The sequence below is a fragment of the Emydura macquarii genome, unplaced genomic scaffold, assembly GCF_026122565.2.
Source record: "Emydura macquarii macquarii isolate MOO-44397 ecotype Brisbane River unplaced genomic scaffold, CSIRO-AGI_Emac_v2 contig_499, whole genome shotgun sequence".
NCBI classification, from domain to species: domain Eukaryota; kingdom Metazoa; phylum Chordata; order Testudines; family Chelidae; genus Emydura; species Emydura macquarii.
This window is the reverse complement of record NW_027130636.1, coordinates 612,823-632,071: the sequence shown is the minus strand read 5'-3', so window position 1 is coordinate 632,071 and position 19,249 is coordinate 612,823. Positions and strand designations below refer to the sequence as shown.

General features: G+C 49.7%; 1 protein-coding gene across 2 annotated transcripts in view; it reads left to right on the top strand.

Annotated features, from left to right (window-relative positions):
* Positions 1-6,893: 6,893 nt before the first annotated feature.
* RAB6B (RAB6B, member RAS oncogene family) overlaps positions 6,894-19,249 on the top strand; it is an 83,607-nt gene continuing 71,251 nt past the window's right edge. For both annotated transcript variants that reach the window (XM_067538701.1, XM_067538702.1), the window contains exon 1: positions 6,894-7,133. In XM_067538701.1, the coding sequence (XP_067394802.1) occupies positions 7,064-7,133 (70 nt within the window). In that variant the 5' untranslated portion in view covers positions 6,894-7,063. The remainder of the gene's footprint in view (positions 7,134-19,249) is intronic.

Here is a 19,249-nt window from a genome sequence, read left to right as displayed (position 1 = left end):
AAAATGCCGATTCATCAAAACTGCACCGGAGCACGGGAAAGAGGCAGGGTGGGGGAATTCCTCATCTCGGAAACATTTTCAAGATTGTCAAATCATCCCATTTTGCCATTTTTAAAACAAAAAAAAATCAGGTCTCTTTTTCAGTTGGATGTGCCTTTTTGTTTGTGTCAGCTACATCATAGTAACAAAAAATGAACGAGGCAGACACCGAAACAAACCAGTCTGAAAACATCAGAATGAAACATTTGGATTGAATCGGACTGAAGCGGGACAGAGCAAAGGACACTAGGGACTGTTCCGTGTGTGGCAGCAGCTAGACAGCTAGTGCGAGGTAGATTTACACCCTGGCTTGCCGCGCGCTAAATCTTTGTATAGACAATCCTTTGGTCTTTCAGCTCTCCATCTGTAAAGCAGAGATCATGGCTCTGCCCTACCTCACATGGGTATTGTAATGTGATGTGCACATTAAAAATGGTGTGGGGTGCACATTCTGCAATAATGGGGGGGCTAAGAGGGGGCAGATGAATAACTAAATAGACACCTGTAAGGCAAAGGCAATAATACAAAAATGTTTACATTTATTTAGAAGTCTAAAAAAAACCTGTGGTCTAGGCATTTAGAGTTTGAGTGAGAAGGTACAAGGCCTTCAGAAATTATTGTAATACAACAAGGAAGCAACACTGGATACAAGAAAAAAGGAAGTGGAAGTCTTCAGGGAGATAGCCTTATCCAGCCAGGATAAAAGTGACAGTGATTTCTACTCTGACAGAGTCCTTCTCAGGAGATGGATGTTCTCACTCCTATGCAGACTGCCTGAATGAACTGTCCACCACAGCCACGGTGGAGACGCTGGCTATGAGGAAGGAATCGTTAAATAAAACGTGAGAAATTATGGGCACACATGAAAGAGCTATCCTTCTAAGCGCTCCAGCCATGAGATGCTATTTGCTCTTCAAATCCCTAATTCTCAAACACACACACTGGGTTGTTTGTTCATTGTCACCAGAGCATTCCCAGGTCTAGGTTAACAGGGTAGTGCATAATCCAGGGTCTGTTTACCTTGCAATTACTTGTCTTTGTACATTCAGCACTGTTACTTTATGCATAACCATCTGTAGGCGTATTATTCCTTTTAACTTCCATGGACAACATACCAAGACACAGATATAAATAAAATGATGAGAGAAAGCCTACGGCATCCAACAATGAGAGCTGGGTGAACTATTTATTTCTGACTATATTTATTAGAAATTCAGCCCGTTTCAGTTCACTAATTGTTCTTAAGCCGGTAACTCCAGGGCCCAAATGCGGGATGTAATGTGCAACAAAGAGGCAAACTGAGGAACAAAAAGAAATCATTCCTTTAGGAAACTTCGCGTACCGTGTAATTCATCCCTTTAGTGTCATTATCTCTGTGCAACCACACTGCAGTGATTCTTTATTTTTGCTGCACATAACTTTCATCAAAAAAAATGAGCTGACCCCAAATTTGTGTGGCACGTAGGAAACTTTGGGATTCAACTACGCGATGGGATATTTGACTGAAGAATTAGTGAGCCAATCCTGATTTTGGCAAATGGATCCATTAATCATAAGTACCTGTTGAGTAGTTGGATGGATAATTTCCAGCCTGAGTTGTCTGCAAACGTTTTGCTACAGGCATGCTAAGCTACAACTTGTAACTGTGCTTTAACACAGGTTAACTAACATGTCTGTAAACTGGGACATAGACAAGGAACAAACATTTGTGCTAATCATGTTTAAACCAAAGATCCACTCTAGTGTTAAATATGACTTGCAACAAAAGTTTGACCCTTGTCTAAACTACACTTACAATTGTGCTAGTTCACACATGATTACAAACCACTGCCTACAAGTGTGTGATATTTGGTGTTTATGATTCAGTATGGAGTAGGTCATTTAAGTCATATGGTCCTCTTTCTGCACTTCAAAACACTTCAAACTGATTTTTTTTCTGTGGCCAAATAAACATTTGCAGTAAAATTTGGGAAGTTTTGGGCTTCCCACATAGGGCAACAAGCACCCATCTCATCATAGCGACCGAAACGTCACACTTTTACTCTAGAAAGTATTCATCCATCACCTGTTTTACCATTCAGCCTGCTCCGCCCCAGTGAAGTTATTTCCTTAACTAAAATTACACGACAGATATTTTCACCACAGCTGCTGCTTCAAGATCTTGTACCAGTTACGACAGTAGGCACCGGAGCAACGCCACACTTGTCTCTTACATCTCTCAGTGAGCTCTTCTAGCTTTAGGTCCAAAAGTTTCACTGTACACCCCCATCAATGCTGTGTCTAGTCCATAGACCACAGAGCTGGGAGGGGGGCCATCTGGCCATGACCTGACCACTTTCTGGCCTAGCTAAATTTGAGTGAGTAGCACTGCAACCTGGCATCTGGGCTCCCAGTGCCACGATAGCTAGAGCAGTCCCTGCACTGAGGGGGCCAGTTCTCACCTGCCCACAGCCAAGTGCAATACTCCAATCATCAGCAGTTCTCGGAAGGCTTAGGTGATCTGTTTTTTAGTGGGTTTTGGTATCATTTTTGTTTCCTGGCATAAATGATACAAGGAACCTGTTGGATTTAATGGGTGGATTTGATCAATCAACCCAGCAGAATTAACACTGCTGCGCCTTTGCCTATGGAGCTAGGCCTGGATGCAGGATGCAGAAACCCTACCCACTTATTACAGCACTGCCTGCATGCCAGACAAGATCAAGACCACGTTGGTCCAGGCAAAATCCAGACACCTTGTGAAAGACAGTTCTTACAGTCCAAATAGAGTAAGGCTTATGGGCCCGGTTTTATAGATGGGGAACTAAGGCACAGACGTGATTGTGCCCGATGTCAGATGAGGGAGGACTTAAACCCAGATTTCTAGCGGGCTGGCACCATGCCTTCACCACCACAGTGAAGGACCAGCTGTGGCAGCCCCTAGCATGCAGCCTGCTGATAACATCGCATGCATGGGCAGCCTTTCCTTCTGATAAGTCCCCTGCCATGTTGTCCGTTGCTCGTCTTGGCCTGCCTCTTTGGAGTTCTGCCTCCACTCTTGGAGTACCAGCCTCTCGCACTCTGGCCACGCTGCAATGCATTGAGGTCCCTCTGCTGTCCCAGTCTCTGGATTTCAGCGGAGTACTGCTGCCATGACCTGTATGCCTCGTGAATAGGGCTAGGGGACAGCCACGTATAAGCAGATGCCGAATCAAAAATAAGACCGATGGTCTGTAACGCTGTGCCTAACGATACCCTCCCTCGTGTCCCGTGCTGAATGGGCGGCCACCCCAGCCTCAGCAGGTTTGGAGATGTCTGTGAGCAGTGGCAACTTGTTCAGCGAATAGGGAGCTAGCTGCAGAGCCCAACTGAGACCCCTGGAGGACTTGCTGCAAGAGGATGAAGGGGCCACCATAAAGTAATTTCCGTCTGTAACAGTGAAACGGCTGCACCCACTGGCCCCATTGCAATGGTGATATCAGCTCTCAATGCTAGCATCACAGTTCCTGCCATGCTCTGGTCTGGGGGAAGAATCTCCCACTAGCTCTCCACAAAGGGATAACACCCTCCCCCGCTTCCTAAACTGGTCCAGAGGAAGTAGCTAAATTTTCCTTTTAATTAAATCTTTTGATGACACAGTGGATCAAACTCCTTCCCTGCCAATATGTAGATGAACCAAGAGCTCAGACACCAAACCTCAAGCCCCAGAGGCTATTGGGCAAGTGACTCTCCATCAATGATAATATAGTATGGTAGGGTAAAGGGAAGAATTGCAGGGACCAAAGCCAAGATCTTCAAAGATATTTAGGCTCCTAACTTCCACTGAAATCAATGGGGCTTAGGTGCGTAAATACCTTTGAGGATCAGATGCTAAGATCTATGCATTTGTATCCCCAAAGCTCCTATGATAATAGTTTCTTTCTAATTAAAGATCAAGTTGGTTTCCACATCTTACATTGGGAGGGGAGAAGAGACAGGGCCATTTCTAGCAGCAGTGATGAGATCGTGGGCACTTCGCGTGGGTCTGATCATGGTACAGGAGCCCTAGCACATGTCCGTTCTTCTTCATCCTGCCAGGCACACCCTGGTGAAACAAGGTAAATGATACTGAGGTGAGGAACACTGTTAAGCACTGACAGTCACGCTGAGTAAACGCCAGGGTCCAAATTCTTGTCGGATCTAATTCCACTGACTTCATCCAATTGGTTTATTTAGTGTCACATTATGCGTACGTTTAAAGTGCCCATCCCAAGACTGACACACGTGACAGATTTACAAAATATGTTCAATGCAAATAAGAGAGAGCAAGGAACATCATGCTGGAGAAGCCTGATTGTTTCTCCTGATGAGCATTAGCGGAAAGAGAGAATGCAGGCAATAGAATCGTGCACCTGGCCTTCCGTAAAGTATGCAGCACACTTCCTTATGAAAACTTCATGGGGAAACAATGCAAACCAGCTTGTCCAGGATCATTGTCAGATGAACTGAAAGCGGGCTGAAGAATGGTGAGCGTCAGGTAACAATAAACAGAAATGCCCCAGGGTGAGAGCAAGTTGGTTACCACAAAGAATGGCATTAACTCTGGTTAATATATTTGTAATGATCTTCCTGTAGGAGCCAAGATGCCCTGAGCTGGGCTGTTCTCAGTGGGGGCAGATGGCAGAACTAGGAGCAATGGTCTCAAGTTGCAGTGGGAGAGGTCTAGGTTGGAGATTAGGAAAACATTTTTCACTAGGAGGGTGGTGAAGCACTGGAATGGGTTATCTAGGGAGGTGGTGGAATCTCCATTCTTAGAGGTTTTTAAGGCCCGGTTTGACAAATCCCGGGCTGGGGCGATTGAGTTGGGGTTGTCCTGCTTTGAGCAAGGGGTTGGACTAGATGACCACCTGAGGTCCCTCCCAACCCTCATCTTCTATGATTCTATGAGTTAAATTTGTGGGAAATACTGTAAATTAGGAGAAGCCACAGAAAGAAAACAAAGGGGCCTAGAGAATTAGAAACAAGCCCAGAAAAAAAATGAAAAGTTTTGATTTGGAAAAATGCAGGTCAATAGATCTGGGGGGAGTGAGAAATAATCCCAGACCTGCCTATTCAATAGGAGGAATATATTTAGCAAGGAGAAATGCTGAAAAGACATCTGTGTGGTAATGGATGGAAAATTAAATATGAGCATACAATGTGCTATGGTAGATAAAAAGTCAAGGCAATTTTGAGCTGCAGGACTGTACAAAGATGCAATGTCACGGAGTGGGAGTTTGGCCTTCTGAGACCCAAATTGGAGTTCTGGGGCTATGGCAGCTGATTTGTGAGGAAATATTAATGTAATTAAATAAAGGGGCCTGTCTAAATGATGGCTTAGATGTGGCTATGATTACTGCCTTGAAGCATGTGATGTGTGGAAGCACTAAGGTGCTGGGCAATTAGGATGCTTCTAGCAGATATAATTAATAATGATCTGAAGCTGCGCCCAGGAAAGTATAGTCTGACTACCTCCAAAAAAATTCCTACCAGAGAGGTCTATTAAACTGTGTGATGGCTTCCCAGGAGATGTGGTGGAAGCCTCATTGCCAGAGTTATTTGAAATTACACTGCACAAAGCACTTGATAATACTCTGATGGGGGGAACCTTACGGGGTGGAGCGGGGGAGGGAGTACGTAAGACGACTTGATAGATTATTTTTTCATTTCTATCATTTGCTGGTTTTAGTTAAGGAACGAGTTGCCTCCCAGAATGCACTGGAAGTGAGGCTGTTATAAAAAAATGCCATTGTTGATTTTACTCTTCCATACGGTCCTGTGACCTTATCACAGCACACAAGCGAAGCAGGTGTGGGCCTGGTAAATGTGTGCATGGAAATGGGGCTGTTTAACTTGTTAGTGGCATTTTTTCCATCCGAGTCCGTCTTGATCTCCTGTCGCTTTTTCAAGACTGCCAGCATTAATTGGCCACATTGCAGCTGGTTTATGCCATTCCATGCCGCCATGCCCCACTCACCTGGGAGCCTTTTGTTCCTTTTGTAAAATGTGCCTCTCCAGAGCAATCGATGCAAATTCACCCTTAAGTTCCAATCACATATGGCCACATAAACCATGAATCATTGGGCAGCCTTCCCATGCGCTGTTAAATATCTGATGCATTCCACGCCAGAGGTAGCTGGTTGGCCTTGAATGGACTGCAGGAGCTCTTCCGGGGACTTCCTATGGGACCTTGGACAGGCCACTTACTCTGTCCTGGGGCTGCCCATCCGTAAAACGATGCCCCTTCCTTTGTCTGGTTAGCCCATGATACTGCAAGGGGCAGCACAGGGACAGAACCCAGGGCTCATTCGAGGATCAGAGCCCTCGTTTGTAAACCAGTCTGGGCCAAGGTTAGTGGTCTGGGTCTGTACAGCCTCTAGGCCCTCCTGTAACCCAAATCACCAACACTTTGCACCTCAGCAGTGCAGGCTGTGGTTATTTTATGCTCTTTCATCTTCTTACTGCAAAGTGCATTGGTCCCTCGGGCCAGGGCCAGGAAGCAAGCTGGGGCCGGGCGGGATCCGCACTTTTTCACCTCCGTGGGGTGCAGGAGGAAGCTGGTGGGGAGCAGGGGGGTGTTGGTCTGGCGGGGAGGGGGATCTGGGTAGTTTGTCTCCTCTCCCCCCCCGGCCGATCTGCTGCTGCCGCCAGCCCCGAGGGCACGAGAGTGAGGCAGCGTTGGCAGGCTGGTGCTCAGGCGGCCGGGCGGGGTCAGCCCAGGAGGGAGCCCGGCCCAGCCCGGAGACGGCCAGCGAAGCTTCGCTGCAGCGCGGCGCTAGCTCGGCTCAGGCTGCGGTTCCCCCCACCCCCCGGCATGACGTCACGGGCGGAGCCGGGAGCCACGGCGCAGGCGCGGGCCGAGGCGGGGCAGAGGCACGAGAGGCTCCGGGCTCCGGCTGCGCAGCAGAGGGGGGAGGGGATTCGGCGCGGCACCGGGTCGCGTGTCCTTATCGCTCCGGAGTGACTCCGGCGTGTCTGGGCGCCGGAGCGACCCCCGGCAAGGAGACGCGCTCTGCCGCCCGGCAGCATGTCCGCGGGAGGAGAGTTCGGGAACCCGCTGCGGAAATTCAAGCTGGTCTTTCTGGGGGAGCAGAGCGGTGAGTGGGGCGGCGACCGGTCCTGCCGCGGGGGGCACTCGGGGTTGCATCGGGGTTCCCCCCCCCCCCGACCCTGCTTCCTTCGCGGCGGCCCCGATCCCGGGCCAGGCTCTGGAGCTGGCAGTGTCCGGGACTCGCCGGGGCCCCGCTCGCTGACCCCGGACCGGGGTGAGCCCCGGGGGGCGAGGCGATGCAGCTGGGCCCGGGACGGGAGCGGCTCGCCCGGAGTCTGATGCGCTGCGCTGCGCTGGGCTGGCTCCCGGGGAGGGGCAGCTCTGCATGGACGATCCTGCAGTCCCTGCCCTCGGGGGTGGGGGTGAGGGGCATCAGTCATCTGGGGGTCCTGCTCCATTGGCCTGCCCAAGAACTTCCTTGGTGCCCTGCATCTCCTCCTTGTACCTGGACCGCACACCGCCACCAGCGCTGGGTGAGCAGAATACCCCGGGGTGGCCCTTTCTGGGTGGGGGGCTGGCTGGGGCGTGAGAGGGGTGACTCGGTTGTCCCTGGGGCGCCTGGCATGTGGATGGCCAATGTAGGGTGGTTGAAGGCTGTTCTGGGCAGCCCCTTGCTGCTGCTGGGCTTGCACCAGCTGGGCGTACAAATAAAGAGAGGATAAGGAGACACACCCTGATGCTTGCCAAGTGCCTGAGCTGCAGCCTCCTACCTCCACCCATGTATATTTATATTCGAGACCCTTACAGGGGGGAGTATGGGGAGCAGGTGGAACAAGTCAGCAAGACCAGGCCATAAAATGATCTGTTAAACCCCCTCCTGCATCTCTCAGCCTCCTGCCAGGGATTCTGAACCATTCCTGCTTCTAACCTGCCACTGGCCATCCAAACGAAAGGCATTTGTTGCAAAATATAAGGGGAGATCCCATGGAAAGCTGAGGTGTTCTGGGGAGGAAGGATCATCCTAGAACTTCCTTAGTGGTTTCAGTTGACAGCAGTGGGGAGGAGGGAGCTGGTGGTATGTGAGATCCAAATCACAGGGCTGCAGCTCACGGTTTAATTATTTTTAAATGGACACACTGTGCAGACAGTGTCTGTTTCTCAGACCTTCTGACTGGCGGAGGTGGGCTGAGGATAAAGGTAAACGTCTGGCATATAATGGCGAAGTGGATTAGGTGGAGCTCTCAGCAGGAGTCTGCTTCCAGATGCTCTGTTGTCCAAACCTCTTGATAGCAAGCAACATGCTCCATTGCCCTCTTTTTAGGGCTGAACTTGGCATTCCCAAGCCCGGGTGATGGAACAGAAGGTTGCAGGGTGCTCCACACTGCCTTTCCTGTAATGAATGCCCTCTTTAGGAAACTGCAAAGCAGTGAATATCATTTCTTTCTCATTGAAGGACCATCTCACAGAGCAGCTTCCCTTTCCTGATTTACCCTCTGCTTCAATGGGCACACACATGCAGGGCTCCCAGGTATGCAGGAGTTTGATCCCTACAAAGAAGATACTGCAATGGCTAGGGAACAGTGTGTGCCATATGTGCATTGGGGGGGAATAGAACAATTTCTTAGTGACTGGATGACATGTCCTGACGGAAAAGTGCAAGATATAGCAATGTGGGTTGCGCGGGGGCGGGGAAGGGGTTGGAGAACCAGACTGCCCCAGCAGTTCAGGAATGGTATGAGAATCACACAGCTCTATGCATTTTTAATGATATCTTTCAATGTGTTGGGTGAACATAGTGTCACGTGGAGAAAAGACCAAATGACCTTAGTTGCCCATCCCCCCCCCCCATCTCTCTGCCCTAGGCGTCTCCATATTTGGCCCACCCTGCCAAGGCTAGATAAGCAAGAAGAATAGACCCCTTCACACCTTGCACACAACAAGCTTTGCAGCATTATTAGCAGCTAGTGTTCATAGGCCTGTACCAATTCAGTTGCCTTCCTCTGGGGGGTGTGCGAAGCCATGGGGGCAGCAGAGGGGTCCCTCTAAAGGGCTGACTTTTTCAGCTAACTAGATGTGAAAGCCCATAGGGTGGGTTTTTCAGCCCGGGCCTAATTCTGCTTCCACTGAAACCAATTGGAGTGAGTGGAGCGGAGACCTTTCCCTTTGAGAATCCCTTACTTCCTATTTTCAGCCTCCATTATTTTTCCTCTCAGGACACACGCCGCATTCTGAACCTGTCTATCATTTACTTTCTGGCTAGCAAACCACAGCCTGATAACCCAGCGTTAGTTGCTGGGGAAAGCACAGCTGTAATTGAAATCAGTCCACTTTTCAATGGTCTTTCTTTTCCCTTCTCTGTCCCCAGTGTGGAATTTCAGACAAACTCATTAAACCAGATTCAATCATTGCTGACCAATTTCCAGACAAAGGCAGCCTGTGATTTGAGATTGAGAATGTTACCTTAAAAGGTGCTTCTGATCTGTATAGAGACGGTCAGCAGAGAGGCTTTCACCCACACATATGGCTGCATTGAGCTAAGCAGTCTGTATATAACAAGTGTTGGGTTTTTTTATTGCTATCTTTTTATCTAGTTGTCCATCACCCTGGTATCTGAGCACCTGCACTTTTTACCATCTCTGTGGCAGTAAAGATTCCTCCAATGCTGCATCATAAGAAAAATCTGGGGCGGGGAAAAGTAATTTGAGTGCCTTTGCAAGTGTATCAATTGACAATCAGAGCTATTAACCATCTTCCAATTAAATACGTCTGTAAGGAGAGAAGTATATTATGTCACCATAGATAAAGGTAGTGGGTTTTTTGTTTGTTTGTTTTAACAGAAAAGTGGCATAAAATCTGGAATTAACACTTTCAACACTTGACTTTGGTCCCATTATTTCCTTTTGTGAATGGTTCCTGTACAATTATGGCAATATTTCTTGTTCAGAACCACACTTGCCTCAGATTTTTCTAACAGGAATAATTTATTAGAGGAACCTACTGCATGATTTAATCAACCCTTTTGTTAAAAGCCATGGCTAGTCCTTGTCTTTTCCAGGCACCTTCTTACCAAGAACATTTGCAAAACTCTTGGGAGGTCAGGAACTACAGTATCTAAGACCTGCAGCTGCAGGGTCTTGCATGAGTGACTGACACATTCACACTTCCCTCTCTTACAAATCACTGTTTCTCTCGCAGGATAATTCTCCCATCTGCAAATTAACCAGCAAATTTAGACTGTGAGCCAGGGAGAGCCTTGAGAATCTGAAGCAGTTGAATCACACCATTGATCACATTTCCACTGTATAAGGCCCAACTCGACTAGGACAAGCGGATCTGGAGTCTGATTGTGGACTGGAAGTTCTTCCACAGGGTGTTTTGGCAGTGTACCCGAGAGACCCAGGGAGGGTTAAAATCCTCCTTTCTGTTTTCATATTAAACTGTCTATCCGTGCATCCTGGCAGAGACAGAGCAAGGAGATGCCCCCAGGCAGCGAATATAGGTTGGTTGAAGTGTTATTGATCGAAGGCCATATGAGCTCAGTTGTAACAGCTGATCCTAGGGCCAGCTCTCCCATGCACTTGATACAATCAGCTACATGGGGGAGGGACCAGAAGCGGGCAATAGCAGTTGCAAGTGACCTCATGTGTATCCTGCAAAAGAAGTCACTGCCCTTTCCCCATTTGTGTAGCATGTTGGCTGCCACAGGACGGAGTACCGGTTCCTCAGCTAGCGTATCCTCTCCATCCACCAAGGAGAGGATGTGCTTCCATGGGCATCTCGGCACCAGAGTGAGATCCTGGCACTTTTGTTTTGGAGCCTCTAAGGCTGACCCTGTCTGGGTGCTGTACAAACCCCTTGTTTTCTAGGACGGCTGTAAGACGCAGAGCACTGAACTAGTTGTGAAGCCAACGACAAGATTAGCTTCACACTTTTATTTCCTCCCACTGATTCTTATTTATAGTAATATTCCCATCTAGTTTTCAGGTCAGCTCTACATGCTGCTGTCAGAGGAGTTAGAAGCCAAATGGGCCTGATTCTGACACCACTGCAAATCAGGAGTAACTCCCCGGATGTCAGTGGCATTACGCTGGAGATCAGAATCAGGCCAGTTGCGTGTGTAGCACTGAAAGATTTGCTGCGTCTTGGTTCTAGGGTCTATGACATGTTGGAGGCTAGATTGGGCCTCAAAAAATGTGGTTCCTTTTATTCCCCCTCCTTGCAGCTCCAGCATTGGGGCATTTCAGAGCCTTTCTGCACGCGGGCAAGATCAGTAAAATGCAGTGGATCCCATTCTCCTTTCACACTGGTTTTATACCAGTTTAACTTCATTGCCTTTGCAGGAATGACTCCTGACTTGCACGCACTTGAAAGAAGAATCCGTTCCACTTATGTGCAATCACTTGCTTTGTCTCTCTGTGTCACAAGTCTGAAATCTATGCCTGGTGAGAATCCACTTCCAGTCTGAGCCTTGTTCTGTCCAGACTTGTGCCTCAGCTCCCCCTAACCTGGTGCTTTGAGTCTGGTGTGCGATAACCCAGTGTGTCATCTCTGTTGTGAGACTCACTCACTCTCCATGGTCACAAGCTCTGGGGTGGGAATCATTCCATCTAACCCTGTGCGCTGACCCCAGTGTGGGAGTCACACTCTGTAACCTCATGCACTGGTTCTGGAGAAAACAATGTGAGTCTTTCCAAACAAAATGGGTTAAAGAATGCAGCCTCCTGAATAAACTTGATGGCCCTTTATGTGCATGGGGAATTGGAAACGAGGAGTGGAGAAGGTTGGCTGGTTGACACCAAAGGTATGTTGAGCACCTGATGTCCTCTATCCACTCATGGTTTTCCATACCTGCAGTCTTGTAAATTAGTTTCCTGTTCATTAAAAATCGATTCAACTTTCCTGCTAACCCTTAGCACAGTCTGTCTCCAGTGGTGTTTCAGGGTAATTTAACGTTTAGTGCTGAAGTTTTCAGGTAACGGGCAAGTCCAGCAATTGGTTATAGATCCACTTTATTGTAAATCTCCGGACAGTGAATTCACATCACTTTCACTGCAGGTCTATTGATACAAGGACATGTGGTGTTGATGACGGAGGGGATAGTTCACCGTCCAATACCTCCGAATTGAAGATGGTGGTGGTATTAGCAGTGGGACTGTTATGGTGATAGTGCACAGAGGCTTTGTGCGTGTAGTACAGACCCACAGATAGGAGCAGGCCCCAGCCCCAAAGAGCAGAGCAGGGCCATATGTCACGCCAAGGGGCTCCCATCATGTCTGTGTATCGTTCCCTGAAGTCCTGCTGACCGGCGAAGCATCCCCTGGAATGATGGTCTAGCTGGTTTGTTTCGGGCATTGGATTTATAAGAATAGACTTGGTCCACTGATGAGCTATTTACTCTACCTGTAGGTCACTCAGCATTGTGGAGGTACCTATGGGGAAAATGGGGTGTCTCTGATGCTCCACTGCCAGTATTTGGGCAGCTCTCATTTTTCCGTGTACCCTGAGGATTTCATTGTGTGTCAGCCTCACCAAAGCAACAGTTGTGGGGCATACAACATAACAAGTCCTGGAGGTGGGTGGGGCTTGAGCTGACTGACAGTAACCGTTCCTGCCACTTCTCCCTTAGCCGCTGGAAGGAGATCTATGAATAATATTTATGCCACTGTTATTTGCGAGCTGCACCATTTTTTATTTCTGCACACTGCTTTCGGGTGCAACAGCTCCTAGTTGCAAAGCCCATGTAGAGATCCAGATGCACACTCTTCCTACTGTGTGTGTGCTCCTATAACCCTAGCCCTTTGCTCCTCCGTCCCACCTGCGAACTTTCCTAACTCTCCCCGCCCCCCCCCCACGTGTCCTACTAAAGGAGATGTCTCAGCCTTCCCCCCCCTCCAGGTGTAACATGCATGCTTTCTCAGATCACCCTGCACACCCAGGGAGATGCTACCAGCAGATCAGACTTGCATTTCCCATGTGCTAGTGCTCTCAAAATTAGACTGTAAGCCCCCTGGGGTAGGGCCTGTCTTTGTGCTGTAGGTTTGTACAGCACCTAGCACAGTGGGGTCCTGGTCCGTGATGGGGTCTCATAGGTGCTACAACAATGCAACGACAAATAATGAATTCCTTGTCACAAGGCAGCTGGTCCGTGGGAGCAGGCCAGGCCCAGAGCAGATGGGCCAGCTGAACCAATGAAAGGGGCAGGACTACACATGGGACTATAAAGGCTCGTAGGAGTGCCGGAAGGAAGGGGCAGGCTGTGCCTGGGAAGAGGAGTGGGTTCCTGGAGCAAGGGGCCACATATTCAGGATGTTAACCCTGGGGCTAGTGCTCCAGAAAGGGAACAAAGTTTACTGATCCTGCTTCTCGCAGCTCTGCTGTCCCAGCGGAGGCCGCTGGGAGGGGAGGCTGTGTCAGCCGAGGATGACGGGTGAGCTCAGGGATTGCTCCTGTTTTGTTCACTTGCGTTTGGACAATAAAGGAGGCCGGGCATGGCAGCGTACTCTTAGAAGCTGGAGAGAAGCCCTGGCATGTCATAGTCCTCATGAATATCCAGTACCGGGCTGAATGCTTGCCCTTCGCTTGTGCTCACACCCGCAAGCTGTCATGTGTCACGTTTTGCTGAACACTGATGGGTCCGGGAAGTGACTGTGTGAGGATTTAGGGGGGCTTTAATATTTTTTGTTTGCACGTGCGAGCGCGCGTATCTGAAGCACCTAGGCTCTCATCCAGTGGATGAAAAGAAACATAACCTCGCATGCAGAAGACATACTGGGAGAGTGGCAGACAACATAGCGGCACCCAGGTCCCATGCAGGTGGAGATCTGGGGGAGGAATCCAAGACGTGTGCTTGGTTCTGTTTCAAACACAGTTGTTGGTTACCCGGCAGCAATACTGCAGGGACATTCTCCCATAACCTCTTGGCCCCCTAGGAGCTGCTGTGGTGAGGGAAAATGATGCAAACCCTGAGAATGTCTCTGGGAGAGAAACTCTGTGTTGATGATCTCCTCTTTTTGGTGAGGTTCCATTGAATGAAACCGCTTGGGGATCCAAACCAATAGGTGGAAATGCTTCAATAATCCACTGGAACGTAACAGTGGATGTTACTTGAACCCTGAGTGCTGAAACATACAGGTACATAGTGATGCAAAACTCCTGCAGCATTTGCAGTTGCCAGATGTTCCTTTGTATTTGATGTTATGCAGTAAAATATGATAGGTTGGTCTCTGTTTGGTTGTTTAGTTCATCGAGCGACGCTGGGCGTTTGGTTGAGTGTCTGCTCCTCTTTGTCACTCCTTTGACCAAATGACTAGTTCTTAGGCACTTGACCGTATGGTGGTTTGAGAGAGAGTTCGTGATAGAAATGTCGACCCTACTGCATAGCAGGCAATCCCCAAGTTCTGTTTGATTGCACCGGACACCCTTCTTTTACTTCTTTCCACCCCGCCCCAGGCTCTCATGAGACAACCCTGTGTCCTGCCCAGAGGCACTTCACCCTCACTAGAGGCAAGCCCGTTCTGAGGAGCAGAGCTGTTGAGGGCCAGGGCGGAGTGGTCAATTAGGTAACCTGGGCCATGTCTGTTTAAAGACTTCTAATGTGGACAGAGACCTTCAACTTCACTCCATCTCCAGGGAGCCAGTGGGGCGATGTGCTCCCAGGAACCCATCCTCTCTCCTAGCACTGCAGGAGTAGGACAGAGAAAAGCACAAAACCTTGTTGAACTCCCCGGGGAAGACATCTGGGGGGAGAGGGATCCAACACTCCCCTCTGGGCATAGCCTCTGAGAGAGGATTTCCCTGGAAATGGGAGAAAATGGGACAGAAGGAGAAGAGTGAGGGGGAAATGGGCATTGCAACGTGGTAGAGAGCCAGGGCTGGCCAGTGAAGGAGTGGGGGCGTGGGAAAAGGAGAATGAAAGGAGAGGAGAAAACAGCGGATGGGTGAGAGAAAAGGAGCATTGGAGAGAAGGGACTCATGCAGAATGAAAAGAAAGGGGGACAAATGAATGGAAGTAGAGAAAAGACAAGGGAAGACCTATGGCACCAAGGTCAGTGAGTTTAACTCATTTCTTTATGAACCATTATTTTATGGCCTTTCCCTGGCAGGCAGCCTGTATTGCTGTAGGCTTGGAGTAAAGAAATGGGCTGGCTATTTCGAGCCCTTATGTTATTTTAATATGGCTGGCTGCTCTGGATATAGGAGAACAATACAAGGAAAATAACCTGACATTCGCTTCTGGTGGGGAGGGGACCTGGTGGCTCCCAGGTTCCCCCGCTTTATAGCAGAGCTTTACCTTGAAAATCTTTGAAATGCAGAGCGCAGGGCATGGTCCCAAGCACAAGCGGCTTTACGGAAAATGCATTTGACGTTGGAGGAGCCTTCTCCCCTGAGGCCTGTCACAGGAGGCATCCAATCATGTCAAGAATTGCCAGCCCCAGGAGTCTACCAATCACGTTGGGCCATTAAAAAAAATCAGAATTGGCTTTAAAAAAATGGGATTTAAAAAATAATAAATAATGGGGTTGTGCATTCTGCCAAAGTTTGACTGTACACGGTGAAATGTTTGATTCTGGGTTTCTGGAAGATTTCATCTGAACCAGTTCTGCATGGTCCAGGAAGGCGGCTACGGAAAAACATGTTGTGTTGCCCATGTTAATTCGGATGACTTAAAAAAAAAAATAGCACTAGCAGCCCCATGCTTTGGAGCAGGGACTTGAATCTTAGCAGGGGGTGGCCAGGGTGGCATGGACTTGCCTTTTGCCATCCCCATGAAAATCTGCCCACATTTGGCCACGTGACCACCCTTCCAATAATCTCCGTTTGCCCATGCTCTGGAAAGACCACCTTGATCTTTAGCAGCTAAATTCCCCAAAGGCTCCGTCAGCGTGGAGTGTGCTCCGGCCCGGCGCTGAGCCGGACGTTCCCTACCATTGCAGTTTGTGGCTGCTGCAGGCTGTACGTAGTCTGAGTCTGGGCACCTGAACTGGGCGGAGGGCGTCTGTCTCTCCTGCACTCACCCTGCTGCATTGAAGAGGAAGCTACCTTAATCAAATGCAGCAAGGACAAGAACTGGCCCTGGGGACGGGCGGGTGTAGATTTGGACAAGGCGCTTGCTGGAAGGGGGAGGAGAGGGAAATTGGGAGTTGGGGTGGCAGGAGACTGGGACCATCCAGGTAAAGAGACTGAGACAGGGAACCAGTGGGGCAGGGGAAAGGAGGTTGTGGGGGAGTGAGGACAGATCTGGCATGAAGCCAGGATGTAGGGGGAAGAACTGGGAGAAGCTGGGCAAGAACACTGGGGCAAAGAACTGGGTTGAGTGGGATGCTGCCAGCGGATGAGGAGCCCAGGGAGGAACATTGGGACTGGGAGTCTGTGGGTACAGGGAACATGGGTTTGGGAGTGACAGGAGGCTGAGGTGGGGGGAGAGAGACAGGTTGGACAGAGAGCCTAGAGGGGGCAAGGAGACAGGAGGCGAAGAGCTGGGTGTGTGTGGAAGTGAAACTGGGAATGGCTGGCTGAGGAGAAAGGGAAGGAGATGAGAAGCCGGGGTGGGGAAGAGATGGGACCAGGATGGATTGCAAGGAATGGAGCAGAAGGGATCAAATCTGGGGAAAGCAGGGAGAAGAGTCCACGCCCAGCAGAGCACACTCCCCTCCAGAGCCTAGTCCAGTACCAGGGATTCCCGAGTCTCCCCATTCCTCTGCCATCCGCAAATGTATGTGAAACCCACTGGCAAGGTGTCCCATCCCCTGCTGGTGCACAGAGAGGATTACAACCTACTGCTGCTCTGCAGGCTCAAGTGGTAGGAGTCTGTGCTATGGCTCTGACCGTTCCAGTGCTGCTGACGTTCCACGTGGGCTGCCACGGGACAACGTTTTTGTTTTCTCAGTTTGCTTTGTTTAAAACCTAGGAGAGTACGATTAAAAAACCCTACCTTCGAGGAACGTTCGAAAGATTGCGAAGTTGAGCAGTCAAAAGTTAGGAAAAGCCCATGCGATCTGAATGTGAGTGTGCATTACAATATAGCCCTTAATGACATGATCGCGGGCTATTTCTTCCGCGGGACCCTGGCCTGCCTTAGCGCACAGCTGCTCAGGGAACGAATGGGCGCTGTGTATTGAAGGAGGTTGTTTTTAGGACCTCTGTCTCCTTTGTTGTGGGGGTTGGAAAGCATGTAGTGTTTGCGGGTATTGGGACGGGGGGTCTAGGCCTGCCCAAAGCTTGAGGCCCAGCCCCTCCACCAAAGGGGGGAGCTATTGGACCCAGGCTGCAAGCAAGCACTGGGGACAACAAACGAAAAAACAGATGGGAGTGAAAGCGAACGGTTCGAAATCAGGGATCCAGAGGGGGCTGCGAAGCAGAGAATCTCCGATCGTGCCCAGTGCTCCTCCAAGGCATCGGTGGCGTCAGTGGACGCTGCCCAGAGGATCTCTGCCTGGAGGAGTGATCAGACGCGGGATAAGAAATAAACCTCCGGGTGGCAGATCACCCTTCCGTCCCGCGTTCTCCTCCTGATGCAATGGATGGCCGTCGTGGCCAGCACCAGGAGGAGGTTGACGAGGAGGTCCTGCGACTTCACGGGGCCATGGCTGGGGTGTGCATGAATCAGGAGGTGCAGGGAAAAGCAGAGGCAGAACCTCAGTGAGATGTTACGGGGGATCCGGAAGAGGAGCTGCCACTGAGGTGCTCCACATAGATGTGTGCCATTGTTTTCCTCTCGCTGTGGAAAGAACAGGTGTCGAGGAGTTCATGGCCTGTGCCAGATACACCCCCGTGCAGACAGCTCTGTGGAGAGGCCGCCAGCTAGTATCCCTGGCGGGCCAAGGAATCATAGTAGAGTGCAGGCTGGCCCACCAGGGTCCATTGCCCTCCACAGGTGGCAGCAGGTCCCACTGCGTGGTGCTGGGATGGGCATGGGGTCAAGGAAGTGGCTAGTCTGTAGTCTGAGCATCTACAAAAGTTCTCTGGGCTCAGTTCAGAGGCGGGTCAGCTGGATGCCATTCAGGGCCCGATGACGTTGGGGTCCTAGCGAGGCCTGACCTCAGATTGCAGCGTTCAGGGCCCTGAGTGCCAACCATATGCCGAGGGACCTGCCTGGGGAGGTGTGGAATGAATGAGACGGGATGGCAGGAAGTGAAAGGGTCCTTGGATGGCTGCCCTGGAGAATTGGATTCTGTCCCTGCCGCTGGCACAGAGTTCCTGTGTGGTGCTGGCCAATCACTTAGATCAGACTTTTCACAGGCTCACTAATTGTGGTCCTCGTTTTCTGGAGGTCTGTCTTGAGAACCCAGGCCCCGATTTGCAGACGTGCTGAGTGCCCACAGCTCCAACTGACGTCAAAGGGACTTGTGCCTTGCAAAGGTAAAGTGCTGTGTGATGCTAAGTACTCTGAAAAACCAGGTCCTGGGCAGCTCAGATTGGGCACCCAAAATGAGTGGCTATTTTTGGCTTTAATCTTGCTGCACCTCAGTGCACCATCTGTGAAAGGGGGACGGTAGCACACCATCCTCTTGCAGGGGTCTTGTGAAAAGAAATTCACTAATGTTTGTGAAGCGCGCGGGTATTGTCATGATGGGTGCCGTAAGAAAGCCCACAAAGAAATTATTCATTTTGTTTGCAGAGCAGGGGTTGAATAGTGGGCAATAAATAAGACCTGGGGCCACACATTGAATACCAACAAGCAAACAAAACTGTTGAGTAGCTGCTCGTTCAGTGAGCACAGTCCACCCCATGCATTGAATGAGGCAGGGATCCTGGGGGGGAAGAATGTAGGTGACATTGTGATTAAAGACTGGGGCACTGGCTTAGGATGTGGGAGACCCAGGTTTAATTCTACCATGAACTTCCTGGGTGATCTTGGGAAAGTTGTTTGGCCTCTCAGTTCCCTGTCCCATAAAACAGGGATAAGAACGCTTCCTTACCTCCGAGGGATGTTGCAAGAATAAATACATTAAAGATTGTGAAGTGCTTTGAGATCCACTGATGAAGAGTGTGGTGTAAGGAAAAGTTGTTCATTATCATTATAATCTTGACTCTGGCGTTTGCGAACTTTTGAGTGTTTGACTGCGCAGCCTTAATAAGGGGCTTTTTTAAAATGTACCTTTTGTGTGTAATTATACAGAACCATTCATTAAATTCATTTACAGGAAGATGGAGGAAGTTTTCACATTATGATGCCACTTGGCTGTTCTTCCACTATCTGTGGACTTATGTAGTGTCCCTTAG